The following is a 23555-nucleotide window of genomic DNA, read 5'->3' on the forward strand; positions in this document are numbered from 1 at the left end:
GTTGTGTTAACTGAGATGGACATGAGACTAAACTATTTATTGCTGACGCTGACGGTCTGACGGCTTTGCTTTGCGGTAAGACGTATTGCATCACTTCCTGTTGCTTTGTGTGTGTGCACTGTGACAGTTCTCGCTCTTCTTGAACTACTAATAATCACCTTATTTCTCCCTATAATTTACACATCTTGCATAGTTAACTCTATCCCATACTTGTTATATTCTAACGCTCACTCTTACAGATCTTTAGTTTTTATTTTTCACTTTTTAGCGTTGTGTCTGGTTCTCTAGCTTAGCATGGCTACCAGTTCTCTTCCTCTATCTCCTGCTTTCACCTGCTCCTTGTGTCAGATGTTTAGTTACTCCTCTGCCTCCTTTAGTGGTAATGGTACATGTAACAAATGTAGTCTTTTTGTAGTTTTGGAGGCAAGGTTATCTGAAATGGAAGCTCGGCTCTGCACTGTTGAAAACCACCCGATAGCGAGCCAGGCCCCTTTAGTCAGTGCGGAGCCACCTAGCGTAGCTAGCTCTGTTAGTCGTCCCCGAGCAGATCCCGAGCAGCCGGGACTTAAGAGTGGCTGGGTGACTGTCAGGAAGAGGAGTCATAGTCCTAAAGTCAAGCCCGTGGTTCACCATCAACCTGTCCACGTTTCTAATAGATTTTCTCCACTCAGCGACACACCCGCTGAGGACAAAACCCTGGTAATTGGCAGCTCTATAGTCAGAAACGTGGCATTAGAGACACCAGCGACCATAGTCAAATGCATTCCAGGGGCCAGAGCGGGCGACATAGAATCCTATTTAAAACTGCTGGCTAAGGATAAACGTAAATACGGTAAAATAGTTATTCACGTCGGCGGTAATGACACCCGGTTACGCCAATCGGAGGTCACTAAAATTAATGTTGCATCGGTGTGTAATTTTGCCAAAACAATGTCGGACTCCGTAGTTTTCTCTGGACCCCTGCCAAATCTGACCAGTGATGACATGTTTAGCCGCATGTCCTCATTCAATCGCTGGTTGTCTAGATGGTGTCCAGCAAACAACGTGGGCTACATAGATAATTGGCAATCTTTCTGGAGAAAACCTGGTCTGATGAGGAGAGACGGCATCCATCCCACTTTGGAAGGAGCGGCTCTCATTTCTAGAAATATGGACGAATTTATTAGTCATCCAAAAACATGACATCCCAGGGTTGAGACCAGGATGCAGAGTTGTAGTCTTACACACTTCTCTGCGGCTTCCCACCTGATGCTGCCCCCCCCTCAATCAAAAAACACAAAAGGAGCAAATCCTCTTGTGCAAAAAAAAATTAAAACAAAAACTTTAACTGAACAAAAACATCAAACTATTAAATGTGGTTTGCTGAATATTAGATCTCTCCCTTTGAAGTCTCTGTTAGTGAATGATTTGATTTGTGATCATCATATTGATATATTTTGTCTTACAGAAACCTGGCTGCAGCAGGAGGATCATGTTAGCATTAATGAATCAACTCCCTCTGACTATTTAAATGTTCATGTTCCTAGAACCACAGGCAGAGGAGGAGGAGTGGCAGCTATCTTCAGATCAGGGTTACTAATCAGTCCTAGACCCAAGATTAGTTTTAGCTCTTTTGAATCTCTGATTCTCAGTTTTTCCCACCCAAAGTGGAAATCACAAAAACCTCTTGTGTTTGTTGTTGTGTATCGTCCGCCTGGCCCTTATTCTGAGTTTCTGTCTGAATTCTCAGAGTTTTTATCCCAGTTAGTGGTGAGTACAGATAAAGTCATTGTAGTGGGTGACTTTAATATTCATGTAGATGTTGAAAATGACAGCCTAAATATTAACTTTAATTCTATATTAGACTCTATTGGATTTTCTCAAAGTGTTCACAGACCTACTCACTGCCTTAATCATACCCTTGACCTTGTGCTGACTTATGGCATTGAGAGTGAACAGTTAACAGTGTTCCCTCATAACCCTGTCTTGTCTGACCATTTTTTAATAACTTTTGAATTTACATTACTTGACTACACGGTTTCTGAGAAGAATTCTACATATAGAAGGTGTCTGTCAGAGAATGCTGTAACCAGATTTAAAGAGTTGATTTCATCATCCTTTTCTTCACTGCCATGTGCTGATATGACACAGGATGGCTACCTAAATTTTACTCCAGTAGAACTTGACTCTCTTGTTGACAACACTACAGCTTCAATGCGTACAACACTGGACAATGTTGCCCCTCTGAAAAGGAAGGTAATCAGTCAGAAGAGGTTGGCTCCTTGGTATAATTCACAGCTGCGTGCGTTAAAGCAGACTGCAAGAAAGCTGGAGAGACAGTGGCGTTCCTCTAATTTAGAAGAGTCTCAATTAGTCTGGAAAGATAGTTTAATAACGTATAAGAAAGCACTTCGTAAAGCTAGAACTGCGTATTATTCATTATTGATAGAAGAGAATAAGAATAATCCCAGGTTTCTTTTCAGCACTGTTGCCAGGCTGACAAAGAGTCCGAGCTCTGTTGAGCCATGTATTCCTTTAACTCTCAGCAGTGATGATTTCATGAGATTCTTCATCAATAAAATTGTTTCTATCAGAGAGAAGATTAATGGAATCCTTCCCATTATTATCACTGATGTATCATCAAGTAGAGCAGCTTTAGAAGTATCTTTCGAACCTGAATTGTATTTAGACAGCTTCTGTCCAGTTGATCTTTCTGAGCTAACAACAGCAATAGTCTCTTCTAAACCATCAACTTGTATGTTAGACCCAATCCCAACCAGACTGTTCAAGGAGGTTTTCCCCTTAATTGACACTTCCATATTGGATTTGATCAATCGGTCTTTGTTGACAGGATATGTACCTCAGACTTTTAAGGTTGCTGTAATTAAACCTTTACTTAAAAAACCTACTCTTGATTCAGAAGTGTTGGCTAATTATCGACCTATATCCAATCTCCCTTTTTTGTCCAAAGTTCTTGAAAAAATAGTTGCAGTTCAACTTTGTGATCATTTACATAGAAATAATCTGTTTGAAGAGTTTCAGTCAGGATTCAGAGTGCATCATAGCACAGAAACAGCACTGGTGAAAGTTACCAATGATCTCCTGTTAGCCTCTGATAGCGGACTTGTTTCTGTGCTTGTCCTGTTGGATCTCAGTGCTGCATTTGATACGATCGATCACAGCATTCTGTTACAGAGACTTGAACATGTTATTGGGATTAAAGGAACTGCATTAGGCTGGTTTAAGTCATATTTATCTGATAGATTCCAGTTTGTTCTTGTAAATGAGGAATCTTCCTCACACGTTGGAGTAAGTCATGGAGTTCCTCAGGGTTCTGTGCTTGGACCGATTCTTTTTACTTTATACATGCTTCCATTAGGTAACATTATCAGACAGCATGGCATAAATTTCCATTGTTATGCTGATGATACTCAGCTGTACTTATCTATGAAACCAGATGAAACCTACAGGTTGGTCAGGCTACAAGCCTGTCTTAAAGACATAAAGACCTGGATGACTCAGAACTGTCTGCTTTTAAATTCAGACAAAACTGAAGTTGTTCTCTTTGGACCTGAGCGCTTCAGGGAGAAATTGTCTAGTTATATAGTTACTCTAGATGGTATTTCCTTGGCTTCTAGTTCTACAGTGAGGAACCTTGGAGTTATTTTTGACCAGAATTTATCATTTGACGCACATATAAAACTGGTTTCTAGGACTGCCTTCTTTCACCTTCGTAATATTGCTAAAATCAGGAACATCCTGTCTCAGGGTGATGCAGAGAAACTAGTTCATGCATTTGTTACTTCAAGATTGGACTACTGTAATTCCTTATTATTGGGCTGTCCCACATATTCTCTGAAAAGCCTCCAGCTGATCCAAAATGCTGCAGCCAGAGTTCTGATGAGAACTAACAGGAGAGATCATGTTTCTCCAGTTTTAGCTTCTCTTCATTGGCTCCCTGTTAAATTCAGAATAGAATTTAAGATTCTTCTTCTCACATATAAAGTTCTTAATGACCGAGCTCCATCATATCTTAAAGATTTAATTGTAAGATATTTTCCTAACAGAGCACTTCGCTCCCAAACTGCAGGTTTACTTGTTGTTCCCAGAGTTTCTAAAAGTAGAATGGGAGGTAGAGCCTTCAGTTATCAGGCCCCTCTCTTGTGGAATAAGCTGCCAGTAAATGTCCGGGAAGCAGACACCCTTTCCACTTTTAAGATTAGGCTTAAAACTTTTCTTTTCGATAAAGCTTACAGTTAGGGATGGCTCAGGTAATCCTGAAACATCCCATAGTTAAGCTGCTATAGGCTTAGACTGCTGGGGGACCTCATCTGTCACACCTTTCCTCACTTTGCTCTCTTTTTCCCCCTGTTTAATTTCAAAATTGATTTTATGTACATGTGACATTATTGTGGTTATTAACCTATGTTTCCCTGTTCCAACAGATATCCTTTGAATGGCGTTATGGTGTTTTTCCCCCCTCTTTTCCCTCTTTTCTGTCTTCTCAAACCCCAGCTGGTCGAGGCGGATGGCCACCCTTCCTGAGTCTGGTTCTGCCAGAGGTTTCTTCCTGTTAAAAGGGAGTCGTTCCTTTCCACAGTTGCCACAGGCACGCTCAGGACGGGAGATTGGACTGAAGACACATTTCGGTGCAATCTGTTGGTTTCCTTAGCTAGGATATTAATTTTTTGAATTAGCTCTATATGAATTAATTGGATTATGATTACAATGAATTGAATTCCAATTGGCTTGAATTGGACTATATTACTTAAGTGCCTTGAGATGACAATTGTTGTAATCTGGCGCTATATAAATAAAATTGAATTGAATTGAACTGACAAATTACTACTGCCCACCACTGAATACTCTCCGGCAGAGCTATACTCTGCTGTCCTGTAATGAATCAACTCAGCTCACTCAATATCTGTTTTACTATCATCTTTTTCATCATCTACTTTTTTCTAACATGTTGTAGTTGCTAATTCATTAACTAAACAAATCAAACCTGGAATAGAGTAAATATTTTAAACCAACGTTTATGTGTCCTTCACTACATTTAGCTCACGTTTCACTCTTGACTATATTCTCATTCATATCGTTACAAAGTCTGTTGTTTGTGCAGTTAGTTTTTCTCCCCCTTACATCTGTTTTGTTCATAAAATATTAGTGTTGGTGCAATTTTAATTTGAGTTTTTCATTAACTCAACTAAGAGGTTAAATGTTTCATGTTTCAACTTTAGTTACATAAAAGGAATTTTAATAAAGTTTCATTCTGTCATACACTGGAATGATTAGAAATAGATAAACATTACTTCTAAGGTAGACTTAGAAGTAATATGGTTATATTTAAAGGACGAAATTAATTTTAAAAAACTGAATAGAATCTCACTTCACCTTTTTATATAACTTCCCTGCCAAGTTTGGACTGATGCTGCCCCCGTGTGGTTGTAGGTTGTAGTGGTTGTAATTTACTGCAAGTTACCGAGGAGCAAAATAATAAAGCAGTAGATCAAAACTGATCTTAACAAAAATAAATATATTTATTTTACAGCTGAAAGTGAGCATTGAATGCTTAAGTTCTGTAACCCGTTTTTTTTTTTTTTAAAAGCTTTCATAGTTTTACCTCAGGAGCAAATCAGTCATGTCAGAATATGAATATGTATTTTACTGTACTTTGGCAGTGATCGTGTGGTGTTGCAGTTGGGTGTGATCACATAGCTCAACTTATAAAGGAAAAAACAGGAGATAAAGAGATGCCAAAGACACGTGAAAGAGGCTTGAGCTAGTCGTCAGTTTCCTTATTTTACTGAAGATAATTTTTTGTTACAGTTTCCTCAAAGTTATCTACCAACAGAGACATTCTCTTGGTGTCGACAGAGGCCAGGTTGTAGAGATTAGAACAGGTTTTAGTAAACCTGAAGAGGTGGCGTAATTAAACACACTGGTGTGCACTCATGCTCACACACACAGACACAGGGGTGACACACGGACAACAGCTCGGACGGTTATTATTGTGGTGGTCATTGTCTTCAGAGACGAGAGCAGCGAGCCTTTACAGGATCTAAGAGCTGCTGTTGGCCAGCAGATGCTGACAGTCACTGAGAAATGAAATCCAGGGCAGTGTCCCGCTCCTCAACCAGCTCTGCCGCTGTGGCATCCATCTTTGCTCGGGAAAAGTCATTAATGGAGAGTCCATTGACCATTTTCCAGGTCTTGTTCTGTGAATGACATAAAAAGGGATAAGTCAGCTTTCAGGTATGTTCTCCATTTATGCATGCACTTAAGATTTTCTTATCACTAGTTTGTTTCTATATTTCATATTACAGACAAATGACTCCATGAATCCAAAGTAAAACATCTTGAAAAAAATTAGGAAACTCAAAGTGCTTCTGAGTTGATAAAAGCTATGAAGAACAGATTCTTGAATGGAAGAGAAAAAAATAATCAATGAATGAACCTATTTTTACTGCTGAAATCAACACCCCCAACAACTTGTCGAGTGTTCAGTTAATCCCAGATGTATTTCGTAAATTAGTGTGGAAAAACACATTTATGCGATACCCGGTGAATGCATACCATGACACAAATGTAGCAGGTGAGAGGGGATGCTATCAGATCAGATTGTCAGCAGAAGAAATACATGTACATGATCTTCATTTGAATATCCCCATTGTTTTGTTTTGTTTGTCTGTTTTTTAAAGGAATCCTTGCCCAACAACAATGTCTGTATCCATTACATTAGACACAAATTTTGGATTGGTTTTTAAAAATAATGTTGGCTCACCTTGATCTGAACAGGGAAGGAATAGATGAGGTCTTCTGGGATGCCGTAGGAGTTTCCACCAGCATACACCCCCATAGAGATAAACTCCCCCTGTCAGGAAAAATACAAATAAATCCCAATAAGTCTTTACTAAACAAATGTCATTTTTCTGCTGCTGCATTCTCACACTGAATTCAGAATGAAGTAGGACATTTCAAAGTTGTGACCATCTTCTGCTCAGATTTTTTTGTATTAAATGAGAAAAGCATGCGTATTTTAAAAGGGGCTTCTGTTGTTCAGCAGCAACACAAATTCACACCACAGTCCAAATCAAAGCCACTAAAATGTTACACTTTTTACAATCCCCATCTAGCACACTGAAATGCAACAATTTCCTTTTTGTCAGTGGCCTGTAGCGCTGTCAAACTGAAGAATTCAGATCTGGCATCCGCCCAGAGGTCCGCACTGACCTCCTTGGTGCCAAACCAGATGTCCCTCATATGGTCGCAGATGGCCTTGGCGGCAGACATGGCGCTGGACAGCTTCCTGGCCTTGATAACCGCAGCACCGCGTTGCTGCACTGTCTGGAGGAGTGAGAGGAGAAAGTTTAAATGAAGAGCGCTGTTGTATCTAATTTCATTCTCAATTTAGGTGAGAGGCCAGACACTCACAGAGATAAAGTCTCCTCTGAGCCAGGCGTCGTCCTTCACTATGTCGTAGGCAGCCGTCTCAGCGCCTTGGATGTTGACCTTGGCGTGGTGGACGTCAGGGTACTGAGTGGAAGAGTGGTTCCCCCAGATGATGACGTTCTTCACCTTGTCAGAGGACACACCACAGCGCATCGCCACCTGCAGATTAGAAACAAATACAAGTGTTCTCTTAATGCATCAAAAAATACCAATGTGATGATGTTGCCTATGATATGCTCACCAGTGTGTGAATATAGAGAAAAAGTGCAGCGCACATTACGGTAGATGTACAATAAAAAAGTGCTATACAATCATTAGTGACACTATGAAGCAGTTTATGTAGCACAGCTGCATTATATGTTCGAAAACATCAGGGCAGCCTCGATGACGTAAACACTCCAATCAGCCACAGCACTGACATGTAAAGTGAGTAGCACTGCTCATCCTACTACAATGCCTTGTTCTGCTAAAAAAAGTTCCATCCTGCCATTCACGTAGATTTGTACAGGGGGTACATTTTTTATAAGCTTATAAGCCTTTAAGTCTTTTATAAGCACTTTACCTTGACTTCACTGGAAAACATCATGGTGGTAGGGAAAGATAGAAGGAGAGACTCTTAAGAACTTAGGAAAGGACGACCGTGGAGTAAATCCATTAGACTGTGATGTGGGTCTAGAGTACTGAATTTACAGTTGCTCATAGAGCTGAACCATTGTTAAAAGTTGGCTTTTTAAAAAATGTTTTACACCATCTGGTTATATTTTAGAGGGTAAACATAAATACAATGCGACAATTCCAACACATTAGCCCACATTCATTTGCAGTTTTGCTGATATGTACTCAATAATATATTATGTTTGTCAAAACTCACAAAAGTAACATACATATTGTCAATAAGATGGCTCAAACTCACCCTCCTGCCTTTATACGTAATTACACTCTTACTTGCTTTATATTCCTGACAATGTGAAAACCAAAGTGAAAACTGGTGTGTACCTGTGAGCAGGCTCTGTTGTGGTCCAGTCGGGTCAGGCAGGAGAAGTTCTCCTTAGGGATAGATGGAGCGGACTTGGACGCAATCAGACAGTTTGTGTTTGCTGGGTTTCCAACCACCAAAACCTGACAGGATGAAAATCAAACATCTCTATTAGACAAACAGCGGGTTTGATTAATCTGTCAGTCACACAGCCACAAATATCACTAAAAACTGACATGACTTTCTGAGAAAATGCTTGTAACAGGACATTCTGATGCACCCATCCTAAAATGCCACACGTTACGAAACTTGTTAAGCCTAGTTTATGCTTCTGTCCACATCAACGGCGTGGGTCGACGTGGACCCCTATACCATAGCCTGACGTGCACCTCCAAAAAATCCTAACTACGCGTCGAGTTGACGCGAACCGCAATGGTTGCGATTGGTCCGCTCAGAATGTAATTTCCGGCAGTTGCTTTTTCCGGTCTTAATGGCTGTATACGGCGAAGAAGCTCGTCAAATCGGCCCGTTGACATTTGAAAGTGCATTTGTTCACTTGGTCTCTAGTAACTGTTCAGCAAAACAGCCAGATCCAACACATTTAGATGCTGTCAAATCTTCCTACAGGGGTAAAGCATTCTTTTATTACAAAAACCATGAGTTAGCTTGTAGGATAGAAAGTTTAGGCTCCAACTCTATATTTTGCACATATCCATTCAGGTCAGCAGTTTCAATCCACTCCATAAATCCCACTCATGGACTTTTTTGTTCACTCTGTCCACAAACTAGCAACATTTAACAATATATTGATCCAAACATAAATTATTACCAGCTATTAAACAATCATGAAAATCTAAACAGTATGTGGTTTTCTACAAATAAAATTAAGTAAAATATTTAGAATGAAATTTGGCTCTTACACTTTTACTTCTTTACCAAACAAGTACTGCAGGGACTGACTGTTCATAAGTTGAGTTGATGCTGGATTTATGTCCATGACAAAGCCAAAGAAAATTAGATCAGGTGTTATATCAGATGCAAACAGTGTATACATTGTTTGAGTAATTTTTCTTAGTTTTGGGCATTTTAGAGAAAACCGTCTTGTATTATTACATTTTTTTCATTATAACTACTTAAAAGCTCCCTCGTTGTTGATGTTAAGCTGTTTTACTTTCCCCACAGATTCTCTGCATGTGAAACTTTGACCTCAAGAGAAACTCAACCTCTTTCATCATTCTGATGTTGGGCCTCACAGAGGACTTTGGATCATCGAGGGCCCACTTCTAAATGACTGCTAACACATTTTAGTGCATACTACAAATAACCCAAGGCCTACTGTGGAACTTTGATCCAGTGGTTTTGGAGGCCCGATTTGAACTTTAACTGAAATTGAAATCGCAAGCAGCTACGTTAACAGCAGAGAAACTGCTGGCTTTGTGAAGCGAAATACTTATTCTGATGAGGGCTATGTAAGCACTTTTATTTCCTGTGCAGGACAGCTGCAACTAACTTCTTAAAAAACAAATCTTGATAATTGATTCCTGACTTAATTAAACTTGAGGGATCACCTTCACGGTCTTCTTGGCATACTTGTCCAGGGCGGCTCCCTGTGTCTTGAAGATGGCCACATTAGCCTTAAGGAGATCCTTTCTCTCCATCCCCTCTTTTCTAGGCATGGAGCCCACCAAGATGGCTGCATCAATGTCCTTGAAGCCCACCTCCACCTTGTCAGTAGGGATGACCTCTGTGGGGGAAAGACAGGGAGGAGGTAAACATGCTTTGCATCTCTTTAATTCCCGCAAAGCATACTGATATGGAGAAGGTAATGAACCCAAGACCTCTCTGTGTAAATTATGTTCATGACATCCTGTCAAATTGATCATGCTGTTTATTTTCATAAATTGTTCTGTATGTGGTCTTGAATTCACTCCTACTTTCACTTGTAACAGGAGGCTTACAACTGTGCCAACCTTCAAGATAGATTCCTGCCACCTCAGCTGATCCCAACGATAACATACTATTAGCTTCTTAGACATAAGCTGGCAGCAATCACTGTAGACTTTATTCTGGGTTGATATCTACTCTGTTCATTGTTGTCCCACAACTGCTCTGATTCGCTACTGTGGTGAAAACCACCAGCCAACCAGAAGCCATATTGTAGACACTCCTTCTCCCTGCACACAGCAGCAGAGGGGAGGTTACTGCACTAAACTTCTGAAGGACAAAAAACACACACAAACAGACAGTGTGTACTACATTCCAAATGAAACCCAATCTCTTCTGCTGGGATAAATTTCATTACAATGGTGTGGAAATGGCTAAATAGATGTTAGGACACAGACACAGTGTAGGCTCACCCCTGAGTAGAGGTAGCGCGCAGTCCTGCAGCTCCATGACGACTCCATCCAGCACCGGCAACATGGGGGGGATGTCCAGCAGGATCAAGATGACTGGCTAATAATGGAACAGAGAACAGAGACTCTAAATTGAACAGAACTATATCTCATTCAAAGAACTTTGCTCCTCTAAGGATCCAGAATATTTCCAGTGGGAGGGTTCCTCCAATTTTGTCATTAAGTAGTAGGTGAATACATTTGGAAAAACACTGGTCCAATTTTCAAGGACAATGGCAAAGCAGCTAAACATCTAAAGTGAAGCAAGCTCCTGATGAATACAAGTACAAATATTCAGATTTCTAACTGAACTTCATCATCATTTTATCCTTATAAGACTGTCAGCATGAGTGCGTCATTCAAATCTAACATTTTCCTTTTAATTTGAACCATAATCATGGTAATTGTCCTTTTCTTTTTTACCCCTCTGAATTACTGAGATATGTACATCCCAACAGTGAATATGTTCACCATTCATGGTAATTCCTTTGCATAACAGATACACACAGAGCTTTGCACAGCTGTTGGTGCTGTGATCTGGCAAAGGGGGTTTTGCAACTGCTCCTAAAAGATTATATAACCAAAGCTCAGAATGAGTCTTACCTGGTCCTTTCCGAACACATCTCCCTTTGCGATGCTGTACAGCAGGGAGTAGGCAATCTGGCCTGCAGCACCGGTCACAACAACACGGATTGGTTCTGCCTGAGGGCAAAGAAACAGGCTTTGTTCATTTGGATCACTGGTTTAAATATATCAAAGGAGGCAGGAAAAGATGCAGCAGTAGCAAGCAGGGTTGCTCTGTGGGTCAAGTCACTCGTGGAATAAACTTTACAAATGGATGTTCTTCCCTACCAAGTAAGGGGAGTTTATTTAAAAGATGGGAGGCCATGGGTTAAAAGGCCATTATTAGAGACTCCTACTGCTGTGGAAGTCTGTCCTCTGCATGAAGAAGACTTGCTACCAAATTCCAATGACCTTGCATACAAGCATGAATACATTAGTCACTCAGTTTAATTTTGGACCTCGGCAGACGTGGTCGATGTCCCTCTACAATTCGACATTCATGCAATGAATCAATCGGCAGATAAACTTCCTTCACCCACTTCTGTGACAGATTAATGGAAAACAAGTGGAACAAGTGCCAGTCATAATATTTCTTGAGTATTCAGAAATCTTCTAACGGTACATTCTAACGAAGAAAAACGAGTCAAGGTCCGTTAACTGTTCGGTTTGCGAGCCGGGATTCAACCTGCCGAAGCATTTAGCCTGATTGGTTAACACGACAGAGAGAGGAGAAAGAAGGATATGTCATCTGACGCCATGCCACCGCCTGTTCCTATTAAAATGGATTACATGAATGAACCGTCGGCAGGCGGGTGAAACTCCAGGTCCAACAAACCCGCATTGCCCGTTCATGATGCTATATTTCCGTGTTTTCATTCAACCCCCATTCCCATTTCCACGATGTAACTGCGCAACACACTACATATGAGAACTCTGCCCTTGAGCTTTGTAAGATGAACGCAGCACACAGATAACCTCAAGAAAAACACCGACAACAACATCAGCACTTTTACACGAAGTGAGATTTGATGAGGTTTCATTGTCAGCATTAACTATTAATGTATGACACTACACACAATTAATATAATTTCGAGAACATTACTGTAAAAGATGGCGCCAATAACATACTGAAAAGTTTGCAATCAGACACCACATGGGAAATAGTCTTTTTTTTTTTTTTTACCATATTTGCTAGCGGTTGAAGATGGATTTTTCCAGCGGCTGTTCTCCCTGCTCAGACACGGACAAGATCAGACGGAGGGGTCACCTCTATCCGTGGTTTGTAAAATCGGGCGGTGAATTAACTCCACCACTTAGCATGGGATTTGTAGTCATTTTGGCATAAGAAAGCAGTTTTTGAACCAAACCAAATCGACAATAAAAACACATCCTCCCATGATGCATCACTCCTCTCAAACCGCGCCCACCCGTGTCACAAATGGTAGACGATTTTCTGAAAAGTGTTCTTTTTTAGGAGAGCATCTGGAAGCTGTGCATTGGCGGCGTTCCGTGGCTGTTAGCGGAATTACACCACGTGTACTGCAGTACAAAACACGTTTGAGACTTGGGTATCAAAGTCAAACTGCAAATTGCTGAATGATTATACATTTATATTACACAAAAGAATGTCAGTGATGTGTTTGACATGTTGCTTCAGTGCTGCATTTTGAAACTATTAGTCAAATGTGGTGGAATCAATGGGGAAAACCACAATGGATGAAGCAAATTATTTTTTAAAAGATGGAGAAGTTCCAGATATGTGGTGAGCAGAGACAAAAAAAAGTTTGGAACAGAGTTGGGTTACAGATCTTCATTTATGTTCAGCTCTATTAAGGTCTCAACGTGGAATTTCAATGGGGTTGATGTTTGACTGGGTCACTAAAATAACTTTATTATTTTTCAGCCATGCTGTTGTAGATTAATTGTTGTCTTTAGGACCATTGTCATGTTGCTTGATCCAATATGGGCCATGTGTCACCTGTTGGGCTCATACTGCATGACGTTGAGATAATGTTGGAATCTCTGGTATAATGAGGAGCTTGTGGCTAAATGACTGCAAGGTGCTCAAATGCCTGTACTATAAACCAGGACTGGTGAGGTAACTTCAGGTTCAACCACGAAAGCAGTTCAATCTTTACCAGGGTGCATCACCATTGCAATTTATGCTCGAAATTTAATCTACTCCGAGCAGGATAAGAGATCAGAACATGGGAAGACTGCCTCTCATAATGTCTAATTCATTCAGCAAATGCTTTTATCCAAAGCGATATAAGTGATAAACACATACTAGAGGGCAATGCAGAGTTAAGGATTTCACCCAAGGATACTGTAAGACACTATCAATCCAAAGACAGTAATGCTGGAGTTTGCTCCTGATAAAAGAAAGTTTTCCTCTCCTGTCACTTTGTTTGTTGTCAGGATGAGGGATTGAGAAGATTGCAAGTGCAAATTGTTTCCATGGCAAGGCAGCTTTTTAGGAACTGGCATTATACAAATTAGACTTATTTGGGTTTTAATGATTTTGATTGAATTGGGTTATAATCTGATTGAGCAGGCCTGAATTTTTTGACATGCCTTGAGGTGACTTTTGTGAATTTGTTCTTTTTACATAACACTGGACTGAATAGAATTTTATGAAAGTGGAGCTATTTGGCCACAATGCACAAGGCTTGTTTTATAACTGCATAACCCGAGCACCCTGCAATCTCTCAGACAACAATGAACCAATAACATGTATATCAAATTATTCTAGAGTCAAATGTGAGACCATCTGTTTGACAGTTTGTTTGGCTGAAATTGGGTCATTTCACAGGACAATGATCCCAAGCAAACCAGCAAATCTACAACAAAAGAATCAAGGTGTTGCTGTGGCTCCACGTGAAATACTTGTATCACTTGGACCGTTATAAAGCTCTGCATAAAACAGTGCCTCCAAACTTTGTAAAAATTGGACCAAAAAAAGAAATAGAAAATACTATACCACTTTCCACCACTTCACTTCATGCATTATATTAAAGCAAATATTTTATCTTATCTCTTATTGATTTTTAATTCTGTGTCAGAATGCAAGAAAAGATTGTGGGTTAGTTGTTTTTTATTTTGTTTAGATACCATTGAGAAATGTTTATAGTAGTATCATAATGTAATGCTTTATTGAGCTGTGCAGGATTTGAATGTATAGTACAGTTGATTACAAAAGATTTACTCAAAATTAGTTTAACCACCCACCATGAGCTATCACCTTATCATGGTGGAGGGGTTTGTGTGTCCCAATGATTCTGGGAGCTATGTTTTCTGGGGCTTTTGACCCAGGTAGGGTCACCCAAGGCAAACAGATCCTAAATGAGGGACCAGGGATCATGAGACCCCCTATGAAGAAAAGGACACTTGGAAGACATTTTTTCCTTGCCCGGATGTGGGTCACCGGGGCCTCTCCCTGGAGCCAGGGCCCAGCGAGTGCCTGGTAGCCAGGCCTATACTCAAGAGGCTCACCACCCGTGGGAGGGGCCAAGGGGGTCGGGTGCACTGTGAGTTGGGCAGCAGCCAAAGGCGGACACTTTGGCGGTCTGGTCGTCAGAGGAGGCACTAGGGAGAGTGCTCCCTCGTTCTGCTGGGGGACTTCAAAGCTCACATGGGCAATGACAGTGAGACCTGGAAGGGCGTGATTGGGAGGCATGGCCCCCCGATCTGAATCACAGTGGTGTTCTGTTAAACACCTCTAGGACACCCTAGGCTGCAGTTCGATGATCGACTTTATGGTTGTATCATTGGACAGTATGGCAGTATGTTCTGAACACTAGGGGGAAGAGAGGGGCGGAACTGTCAACTGATCACCACCTGCTGGTGAGTTGGCTCCGCTGGTGTGGGAGGATGCCAATTGAAAAATAGTCCTTGCCACTGAAAACAATGTTCCTGTTTAGGGTCTACAGATCTCACTTAAAAAATAAAGGAAAATAATAGTGAGATCAGTTCACAACAAAATCTCCATTTCCTTGGGGAACATTTTCAACTCAGAGTTGGCCAAGTTAACACCCCAGACTACAGAAAGTTACTTTGGCTGGCAGCTTGTTAAAATGTCAATCAGCTTGTTAAGTGCTGACTGACAGGAGTTAAATCTGTTCAGAGCTTTTTGATCTGCTAGTGGAGATTAGTAATATAGTAGGACAACCCTAAGATTACAAACAACAGTCAGAAAATCAAGGGTCAAGTACAGAGTCTGTTTTTGTTGATACAATAAAATACATAATATTTCTACACTGTTTATACCTAGATTCTTCCGAGCATCACAAATCAAATTAAAACCTTTCATTTTTATTTGATCAAATTTGATAAATATATATTTGATACATCTTGTCAGGTTGGTCTTCCCGACCCCTTGGTTCCATTGAAAATAACTCTTAATACAATTAAATCAAAAGTTCCAACTTTGGGTTTGAGATTTTTTTCATGCCCTACTTATTTCAACCCTTTACGTGCACATATGAAGGTCAGTAAAGGCATTTTGTTAGATTTTGTTAATCTAGTCAACTGTACGTGCACTTCTGCTTTTGTAGTGAATGTCAAGTAACTAAACTGCGAGCTGAGGAAAAATAAGTGAATGTAATCGATATAGGGGATTTTTTTTTTCAAAGAGACTAGAGAAAGGGGGTCAGTTTCAGCCAGGTGAAGTTTTCAGTCACCATCATGTCTATATGCAAACCTATCAAGGACACCTATGGCCATATTGGATCTCCAAGCTGTTTGTTGGTTTCAGCATCCTTTAAGCCAAACAGAGCTAAAACAGCTCAGTGGCGCTGGAACCTGGACCATGGTGCTGATAATCTGCAGCCTGTTCTGCTGCAGCAAGGTAGCAGCAAAGACAAGTCACAGTGCAGGAAGTTTGGTTAATCAGATTTCAACATAAAAGCCGAATGACAGCTGCATAAAGCTATTTTTTTTCCATTTCTAAATCAGCAAAATAAAAATTGACACAACTATAAGATGCTTAATCAACATCCCTCTCTTAATCATTGTTCTTCCCAAACATTTAATATAGTAATTACTTTTATGGCTTCTCTCTGCTTTCAGAGGAATGTTACTTAATTCTAAAATCCAAGATTTCAATGGTTGGTTATTCATGCAAAGTTGTCATAGTAATGATGACTTCTTTTTATGTAGGCTGCATAAATGCAGAAATTTAAGAATCTATTGACATTATTGTTTCGACGTGTATTGTTATTTAGTAATGTATGCTTTACGACATTTTGAAAACATATTTAGAATATTTAGAAGATATAAAATCTATGACAATCATTTTTACAGATTCATCGTTAGTGTGATGTTCAACAAAAAAGTAACATTAGGGACTTTTACTATGACGACAACGAGCGGATATTTTTCTATTTACTTTGTTTGGCTTCACCATAACACTGAACATTTTGACAACGCTACGGAGACAGTCGCTGAAAGTTGCAACTTGCCGAGTTCCCCTACTCTTTCGAATAAAGTGTATGGTTTCTTGCGGCCATTTTGATAGCTGAAATCTAATGGGGGAACGCCAAGTTTAAAGTAAAAAAAAAAACAAACAACAACAACAAAAAACATTGGCTATAGCCTACATTAACTAAATTCCCCATCTGTTCATTACTGCAGCACGAATAAAAATGAAGACATACACTTAATAGCGGGACAAAGTGAGTCATAACGGCCTGAGGCTCAAGTTTAGCTCCAGAATTTGTCTATCATGGTGCGTCCAAGGAAGCGGGCTCCGCAGCGGTCAAGCAAGCAGACAGCTGTGCCGCTTTCAACTCACCTGTGGGGAAACCGCCCGCACCACCAGATACATGGACGTCATCAGCGTCAGCATGATCCCGTCGGAGTTCTGTTGGCTACAACTAATAATTAGCGTCTTCTTAGGCAGAAATGGTGGCGAGACACAGCACGGGACGGAGACAAGGAGATACAGAGAGAGACAGACAGGCAGATGCGACAGAATACTGCCGCGGAGGAAGAGACGACTGTACCGCGCTGCCTTCCCTTGCCTCCTATGGCCGCATCCAACTCACCTCAACCCCTACCTAGCCTACACACACGCACAAAGGCACACTGCTGCAGTCGGTCTAGTCCCTTAATACGATTTTGAAGACACAAATAGCCACTGGCCGGACTGCTAAAGCTTTTCGTGTGTAGCACATGTAAAAATCACTGCTAATGATGGAAGCAACTGTAAAATGCAAGCAAGCACTGAGTGAAATAGGAATTGGTTGACGTCACTGTGGGGGGGGGGGGGGGGGGGGGGGGGTGTTCTTGGTTGGATTATCCATATTTTAGGGTTACATGGGGACAGTAAGGAGTTGAGCAGAATCAACTCACCTGTAAGAAAAGCAGACTTATCTCAGAATTTTTATATAATTCAAAATCAGAAACAATAGCAAAGGACATGAGTATAAACTTGTGGGATTTTTTAATTTTCCTGCCTGTTTCTTGAGATTTTTTCTTGTTAAGCAGTGCTAGGTGATAGGATAAAAGTAATTTGTTTGGCAAAACAAACTATTTTGTTAATCCAGTTTTACTGGAGCCTTGCATTAAATGGATATACAATTGTCCAGTTTGTCCTGAGGATGGTGCTATAGGAAAGGTAGCAGAGGAGCAGAGTAGCTTAAGGACAGCCAGGCTTTTGGAGAGCAGCGTTGATCCCTGGAAACATTAGCATTAGCTGATCTAAAATTAGCATGTTAAATTATATTCCTTAAGGACGTGTAAAGACTTATGGTGTTACAGGAAAGGGCAAGAAGACTCCAAACCCATTAGAGTTAATCCTCATGGGAGAATAAGTTTCTACATCCCACATGTTATAAGCTTTACCCCACCTCCTCTTGTCCTGACTCTAATGCAGTGCCTTGTATTACTTTGTCCACCTATTGTGGATCAAAGTATGGAACAGCTACAACTTGAAGCAATATCAGATTCAAATGCAAGATGGCATGGTTAGATGAAATCTGCAGGATTTCTACAACATGGGTGGTCTTCAGGGGAATCAAGCCTGTAGACCTCTAGTGTTCAGTGCCTGGCACCACAATTTTCACGATTGAACTGGTGATTTAGTTTTAGATTTAGATTTAACATTATATAAACACACCTACAAGAAAAAAAACGAAGGTGAGATTAAGTTACGTTAAGTTAGTTAAATTAAGTCTTTATTTGTCATGTAGATAAATTAAATTTGTCCTCCACATTTAACCCATCCAGATCGGCACCTGTTGAACACACATATGCACATGCACAGGGTCACACACCCAGACAGATGCCATACACTGGAGCGGTGGGCAGCCAATTACAGCGCCTGGGGATTAGAAAGATGAGCTACAGTTGAAAAGAGCCTTGAGTAGTCATATCCCTCAGTGACCTGGCAGCCTGTCCCTGCTTGAATCCAAGTGACGACTCCCTTGACTGAGAGGTGAATTCTGGCGTTCCTTCATGCACCCTTTGCTGGCACAGAGACAATACATGATTAGGCAGCCTTGAGTGATTTGCAAAGCATGTCCTAACCCACCAAATAACAGTTCGTCAGTCAGTCGCTCAATTAGAGTATGCATCCCGGGCTGTGAAAATCGAACACGCAGGCAGACACACAAATAGAACAATGCATACAGCCTGAATACTGTATGCAACATCTGTCTCTCTGGAATCAGTTTAACAATGTAACAATCAACATCACAACACAGTTTACACACAGTTACACTCTTAATTATTAACTATTAACAATTAAAATAATTTCATATGTTCTTAACACAGTATCAGCAGTGAAAAAAAGTACATTGTTGTCTGCTAAAATCTGGGAACTGAGCATTCACTAAACTTTGAACTAACAACTTTGATGAGTGAATGTGGATCATTTCTTTTCTTATCTGATCTGTTGTTCCTGCTGTTTATGGTCCTTTCATCCTTTAGACAGTCTGTCCCAGATCTCTTTTTGAACTTGCATGTGACGTGAATCACGTCCTGTCACAGGCTGAGGAGGCGGGATGAGCTCAAGCACATCATCAAATGGATACCACAGTACATCCTCTAGTAGAGGCCAAAATAAGCTGTTTTTGGTTATTCCGGCATGGTGCAATCATTTGACTTGAACATTGTTTTCGTCTGTGGCAAGGATCTTTCCTGGATATAATGTTTTATCATATGTGAGCACACACCACGCCCCTATTACCCCTGGGTCATCCCAATTGATTTGTTTGTGCTCTTGTGGCACAGTAGCTGGGACTTTCCTGACAAAGCTGAAATGCTTTGTATTCTAGCATTCACATTCAAGCTTTTGATGGGTGGAGCACATGCAGCTGACATCTCGCAATGTTATCTCCCCTCGAGCAAGAGTGATGACTTGATGGATGCGCATGGTTCCTGGGACTGGTGGAATGGTGGACGGCATCCTTTGCAGTGTCTGCTCAACAACTTCATCTTCGATCAAATACAATATGATCAAAGTGTCAGTCTCAGAGAGGGCCTTGAAGAGCTCATAAGCACTGGTGACTCGAAAAAATTCCATGTCCCTCTCAGTCCTCTCTTATCAAGCTCTGTACTGAAGGGGAAAAAGTTTCCTTTCTGCCTGTACTGTGTACAGGGCCCATCACTAAAAAAAGTGCACAACGGACACTGCTGGGTATGTGGTCTACACATAGTCCAGTGCAAGTTTCAGATGTTCCCATATGGCAGCTGGACTCTTGTGCTTGGATGGTGAGATGGAGGTAAAGCAGGTTGGCTCTTGGGTTCCACCAACATAGATGACCCCTGTGTGAAGTGTGGCTTGTTGGTGGGATGATCCAAAGTGTACTGACTGAATTTCAGTGCTGTACTTACAAGAAAAGTTCTCAGAGAAGTCAATGTGGATAAGGCATTCATCATTGGCCATGCAGCTGCGCAGTCCACGGTAGTAGGCATACTGTTGCCTGATGTTGAAGAGATGCCTCTTAAACTTAGACCGAGCTCTGTTCATCATTTGATTTGCTTTGTCTTCTGTGGCCCACTGCATATAGGTCACCTTCTGTGCACCATTATATGAGCTTGAGAGGGGAATTATTCAGTTTTTGCAGTCTTCACATTCTCCATACATGCAGGCCTTGCTGCCAATGTCACAGCAGACAAGTTCTGTGAGGCTCTCTAAATTTGATATTACAATTAGCTTAAGCTGGCAAAGCTTGTCAGCCAGAAAGCCCAGGTTTTCATGTAACCTGCACTGGCATGTGTCGTGATCTGAAAGGGAGGGGTGGACAACCCAAAAGGGTTGCAGCCGGCAAAATGAGGCATAGGAGATGTGACTGGTGTTGTTCTCTACCAGAAACTTCCTATGAAGGTTTTTCATGGTGTCTACAAGGAATTGTTTTTGCATTTTAATTTTCTTCTTTGTTATTGTTTGCTTTTTCCCCGTCATCATCCGACTCACATCATCTCTTGTGAAGAATGTCTTGCTCACCAAGGATCTATCAGAGTACCTATTGTAAGCTTGTCTGGTGGAGTTATTATTCAGGTCTTCATTATCACACAAGCTCCTGCGTTTCTTTGAAAAGCCTAGTGCTTTCTCAGACCACCTCTGCAGCCTGTATTTCTTTACTATCTTCCCGACAACAACCTCAGCGACATTTTTTTTCCTTTTTCATTTCTGGCATTCTTGTACTTCCTCTTAATGTCCTGAATTAGGGCTTCATGGTGCAGTAATGTTTTCTGCACCTTGCATGGTGCAGTAATGTTTTCTGCACCTTGCTGTTCACTGTACAATTCTTCAGCAACTGACGGACTTTGGACCTGGGAGAGTCTTTATTATTGATTGATTGCTGGAGTCTTTTCTTGTTTTTTTTCTTTCTGATTCTTCTGATGTTTGAGTTTCCTTTTTAGTTATTCTATTTCTTTGCGCAATTTGTCTCTTGCTTTTCTGGATGCTTTCTTGCCTGCTGAATGACTAAAATGAAACCATACAACACATGGAAAGGGGATCGTTAGTTTTACAGATTAGTACTGACATAGCAATACCCTAGGATGCAATAATGACCACCATGGCTTTGTGTGTGTGTGTGTGATTGTGTAGGGGGGACGTCTGAATTCACTACTAAAAACAGTAAACCATGACTCCCTTCCTACAAATGTGCATTTCTTAGGAACTACTACAATAATGAGATTAATCATGTATATAGCAGTGTTTTTTAAACAACCTATCAATCACATATTTCCCTCATATTTCCCTCACCGTGAGGACCCTGGTCTGGCTTGCACTTTATCTTGACTCTCACTGTCAGGAGTATGTAGAGGGGTTAGAGAGGTAGGCCCACTGTTTTCAATCTCAGCTTTCCTTTTCTGTCTTTCTTTAGCCTTCCACCACTCCTCCCGCCTTACTTCTTTGAGCTCTCTTACTCAGGTCATTAATTGATTTCTTTTTCCCTGCTTCTGTATCTCTTTTCCATAGCTCACACTCTTTCCTGAGGTATTCCTCCCTTCTCTGTGGATCTGCATTTCTACTCCCCCTGTACTCTCTTAGATGCTCTGCATTTGATTTAGCCATCTGTTATGTGAAAGTAACGAACATGAAATAACAGTCCAACCTTCAACCCTGTAACAATGATACAACCCCGTAACAGTTTTTGTTACGGGTTTGAAGATTTTAGCTAAAAGTAGCCATACGTCCACATTAGCTAGGGTATGGAGCACCATATAGCATGAGGGAAACAAGAAATGAATATATTTTTCCAAGACAATTATTTGCTTTTTCCCAAACAATAGTAAATATAATTTAAGCATGTTGAAAGGTTGAGCTTGATGATGTGAATCTGACAATAAAAACAATGAAAGATAGGTAAGAAAGTTTGCCAACACTTGCCTCTCTTTACAGTTTGAGCGGGAAAATATTGAGTGATGTCACTTCCTGGGTGCTGAAGAAGTTGGAACTGAACCAATATTTTAAAAAACGGGGGTGGATTGGTATGCTGTTACGGGATTAAACAAAACTGAGCGACGTGATTAAATAGTGCTATTTTATAAATAATTCCTGTATTTTTCTTATATTTCTTTTATTTAGGTGAAAGTAGACACACACATGATTAAATTAGCAGAAAAAAACTTGTGGTTACTGGCTATTTTTATTTGTTTAATATTCAATGAAAAAGTAACTTTGGTCAGTGGGGACATGCTCGTTCGGCTGATCTCAGCAGCCCATACATTTTTCATACCATAATTTTTAAAATTTTATAGCAATGGTAGAGGGGCAAACAGAATCGATCTCAGATCAACACTGAGTGTTTAGCACTTGCTTTTATTGTTGTCAGCAGTTCACAACAACATCACTGATCAACATCAGTAACTTTGCAAGCATCAGAACAAGTGGGCCTCACTTTCCGTCCCACCACTTTCAGTCATGGTGTACATTTACTTAAAATGTAAACATGAACAAAGAACTTGTACTACACTATCACTGCGTACTGAACATAACTGTAAACACATAAACTTCACTACAGCACTAAATACAGCTCATAAACGGAGAACAGAGAGCACCCACAATGCATTGCGGCAACACATTCACAGCAAGCCACAATATGTTTGTGTATTATGATGCAAAGACATATGGATCTTTCCATTTTGTGTTTTAAAATGCATTTTGTGGTTTACTTTTTATGAAAGTCTTTGAGGTAAACCTGTGGAATACTGTCAAGAACGGTGGTGAGGTAGGACCCAGATGCAGTTCTTTCAAATAATCCAAAAAAAGGTTTATTCCACAAAACACAAAAACAGGGAGCAAGGCAAAAACAGAGGGCGTTAACAGACGTTAACAAAAACAAGACTATGGATAAATAACATGACTATGGAAACGAGACTGAGACAAGACTTAACGAGACTTAACTGTGGCGAGTGAGGATTCCACAATGAACATGAGTAAACCAGGAAACTAAATACTGAGGAGGGTGATTAGTGAGTGCTTTACGTTGCGAGAGAGTCTTCCAACCCATATTTGACGTTTTATCATTTCCAATTTCTGTTTGAACGCTACCGTTCTTCCTCACAATGTATCATTTATCTCAGTAACATTCTCTGGCCATATATCACAAGCCTCACACACAATTAGCTGTCATTTTGCAGGGCTTCCAAATGTGATAGGATGCATAGATGGGACACATATTCCTATTATTGAGCCTGCACTAGATGAAGGGAACTATGTGAATAGAAAATCCTTT

At 40.6% G+C, this 23555-nt stretch overlaps 1 protein-coding gene across 1 annotated transcript; it reads right to left on the reverse strand.

Moving 5' to 3' along the window:
* Positions 1-5760: 5760 nt before the first annotated feature.
* Positions 5761-12655, reverse strand: LOC140304764 (malate dehydrogenase, cytoplasmic-like). The gene is made up of 9 exons (XM_072383531.1): positions 12548-12655; positions 11404-11502; positions 10765-10861; positions 9976-10151; positions 8428-8550; positions 7414-7590; positions 7213-7326; positions 6764-6853; positions 5761-6197 (listed from the first exon to the last, which is right to left on the reverse strand). The coding sequence occupies exons 1-9, from the start codon at positions 12548-12550 to the stop codon at positions 6075-6077; spliced, it is 1002 nt and encodes a 333-aa protein (XP_072239632.1). The 5' UTR covers positions 12551-12655; the 3' UTR covers positions 5761-6074.
* Positions 12656-23555: the final 10900 nt, after the last annotated feature.

The sequence above is a fragment of the Leuresthes tenuis genome, unplaced genomic scaffold, assembly GCF_036924035.1.
Source record: "Leuresthes tenuis unplaced genomic scaffold, fLeuTen1.0.hap1 SCAF_4, whole genome shotgun sequence".
Taxonomy (NCBI): domain Eukaryota; kingdom Metazoa; phylum Chordata; class Actinopteri; order Atheriniformes; family Atherinopsidae; genus Leuresthes; species Leuresthes tenuis.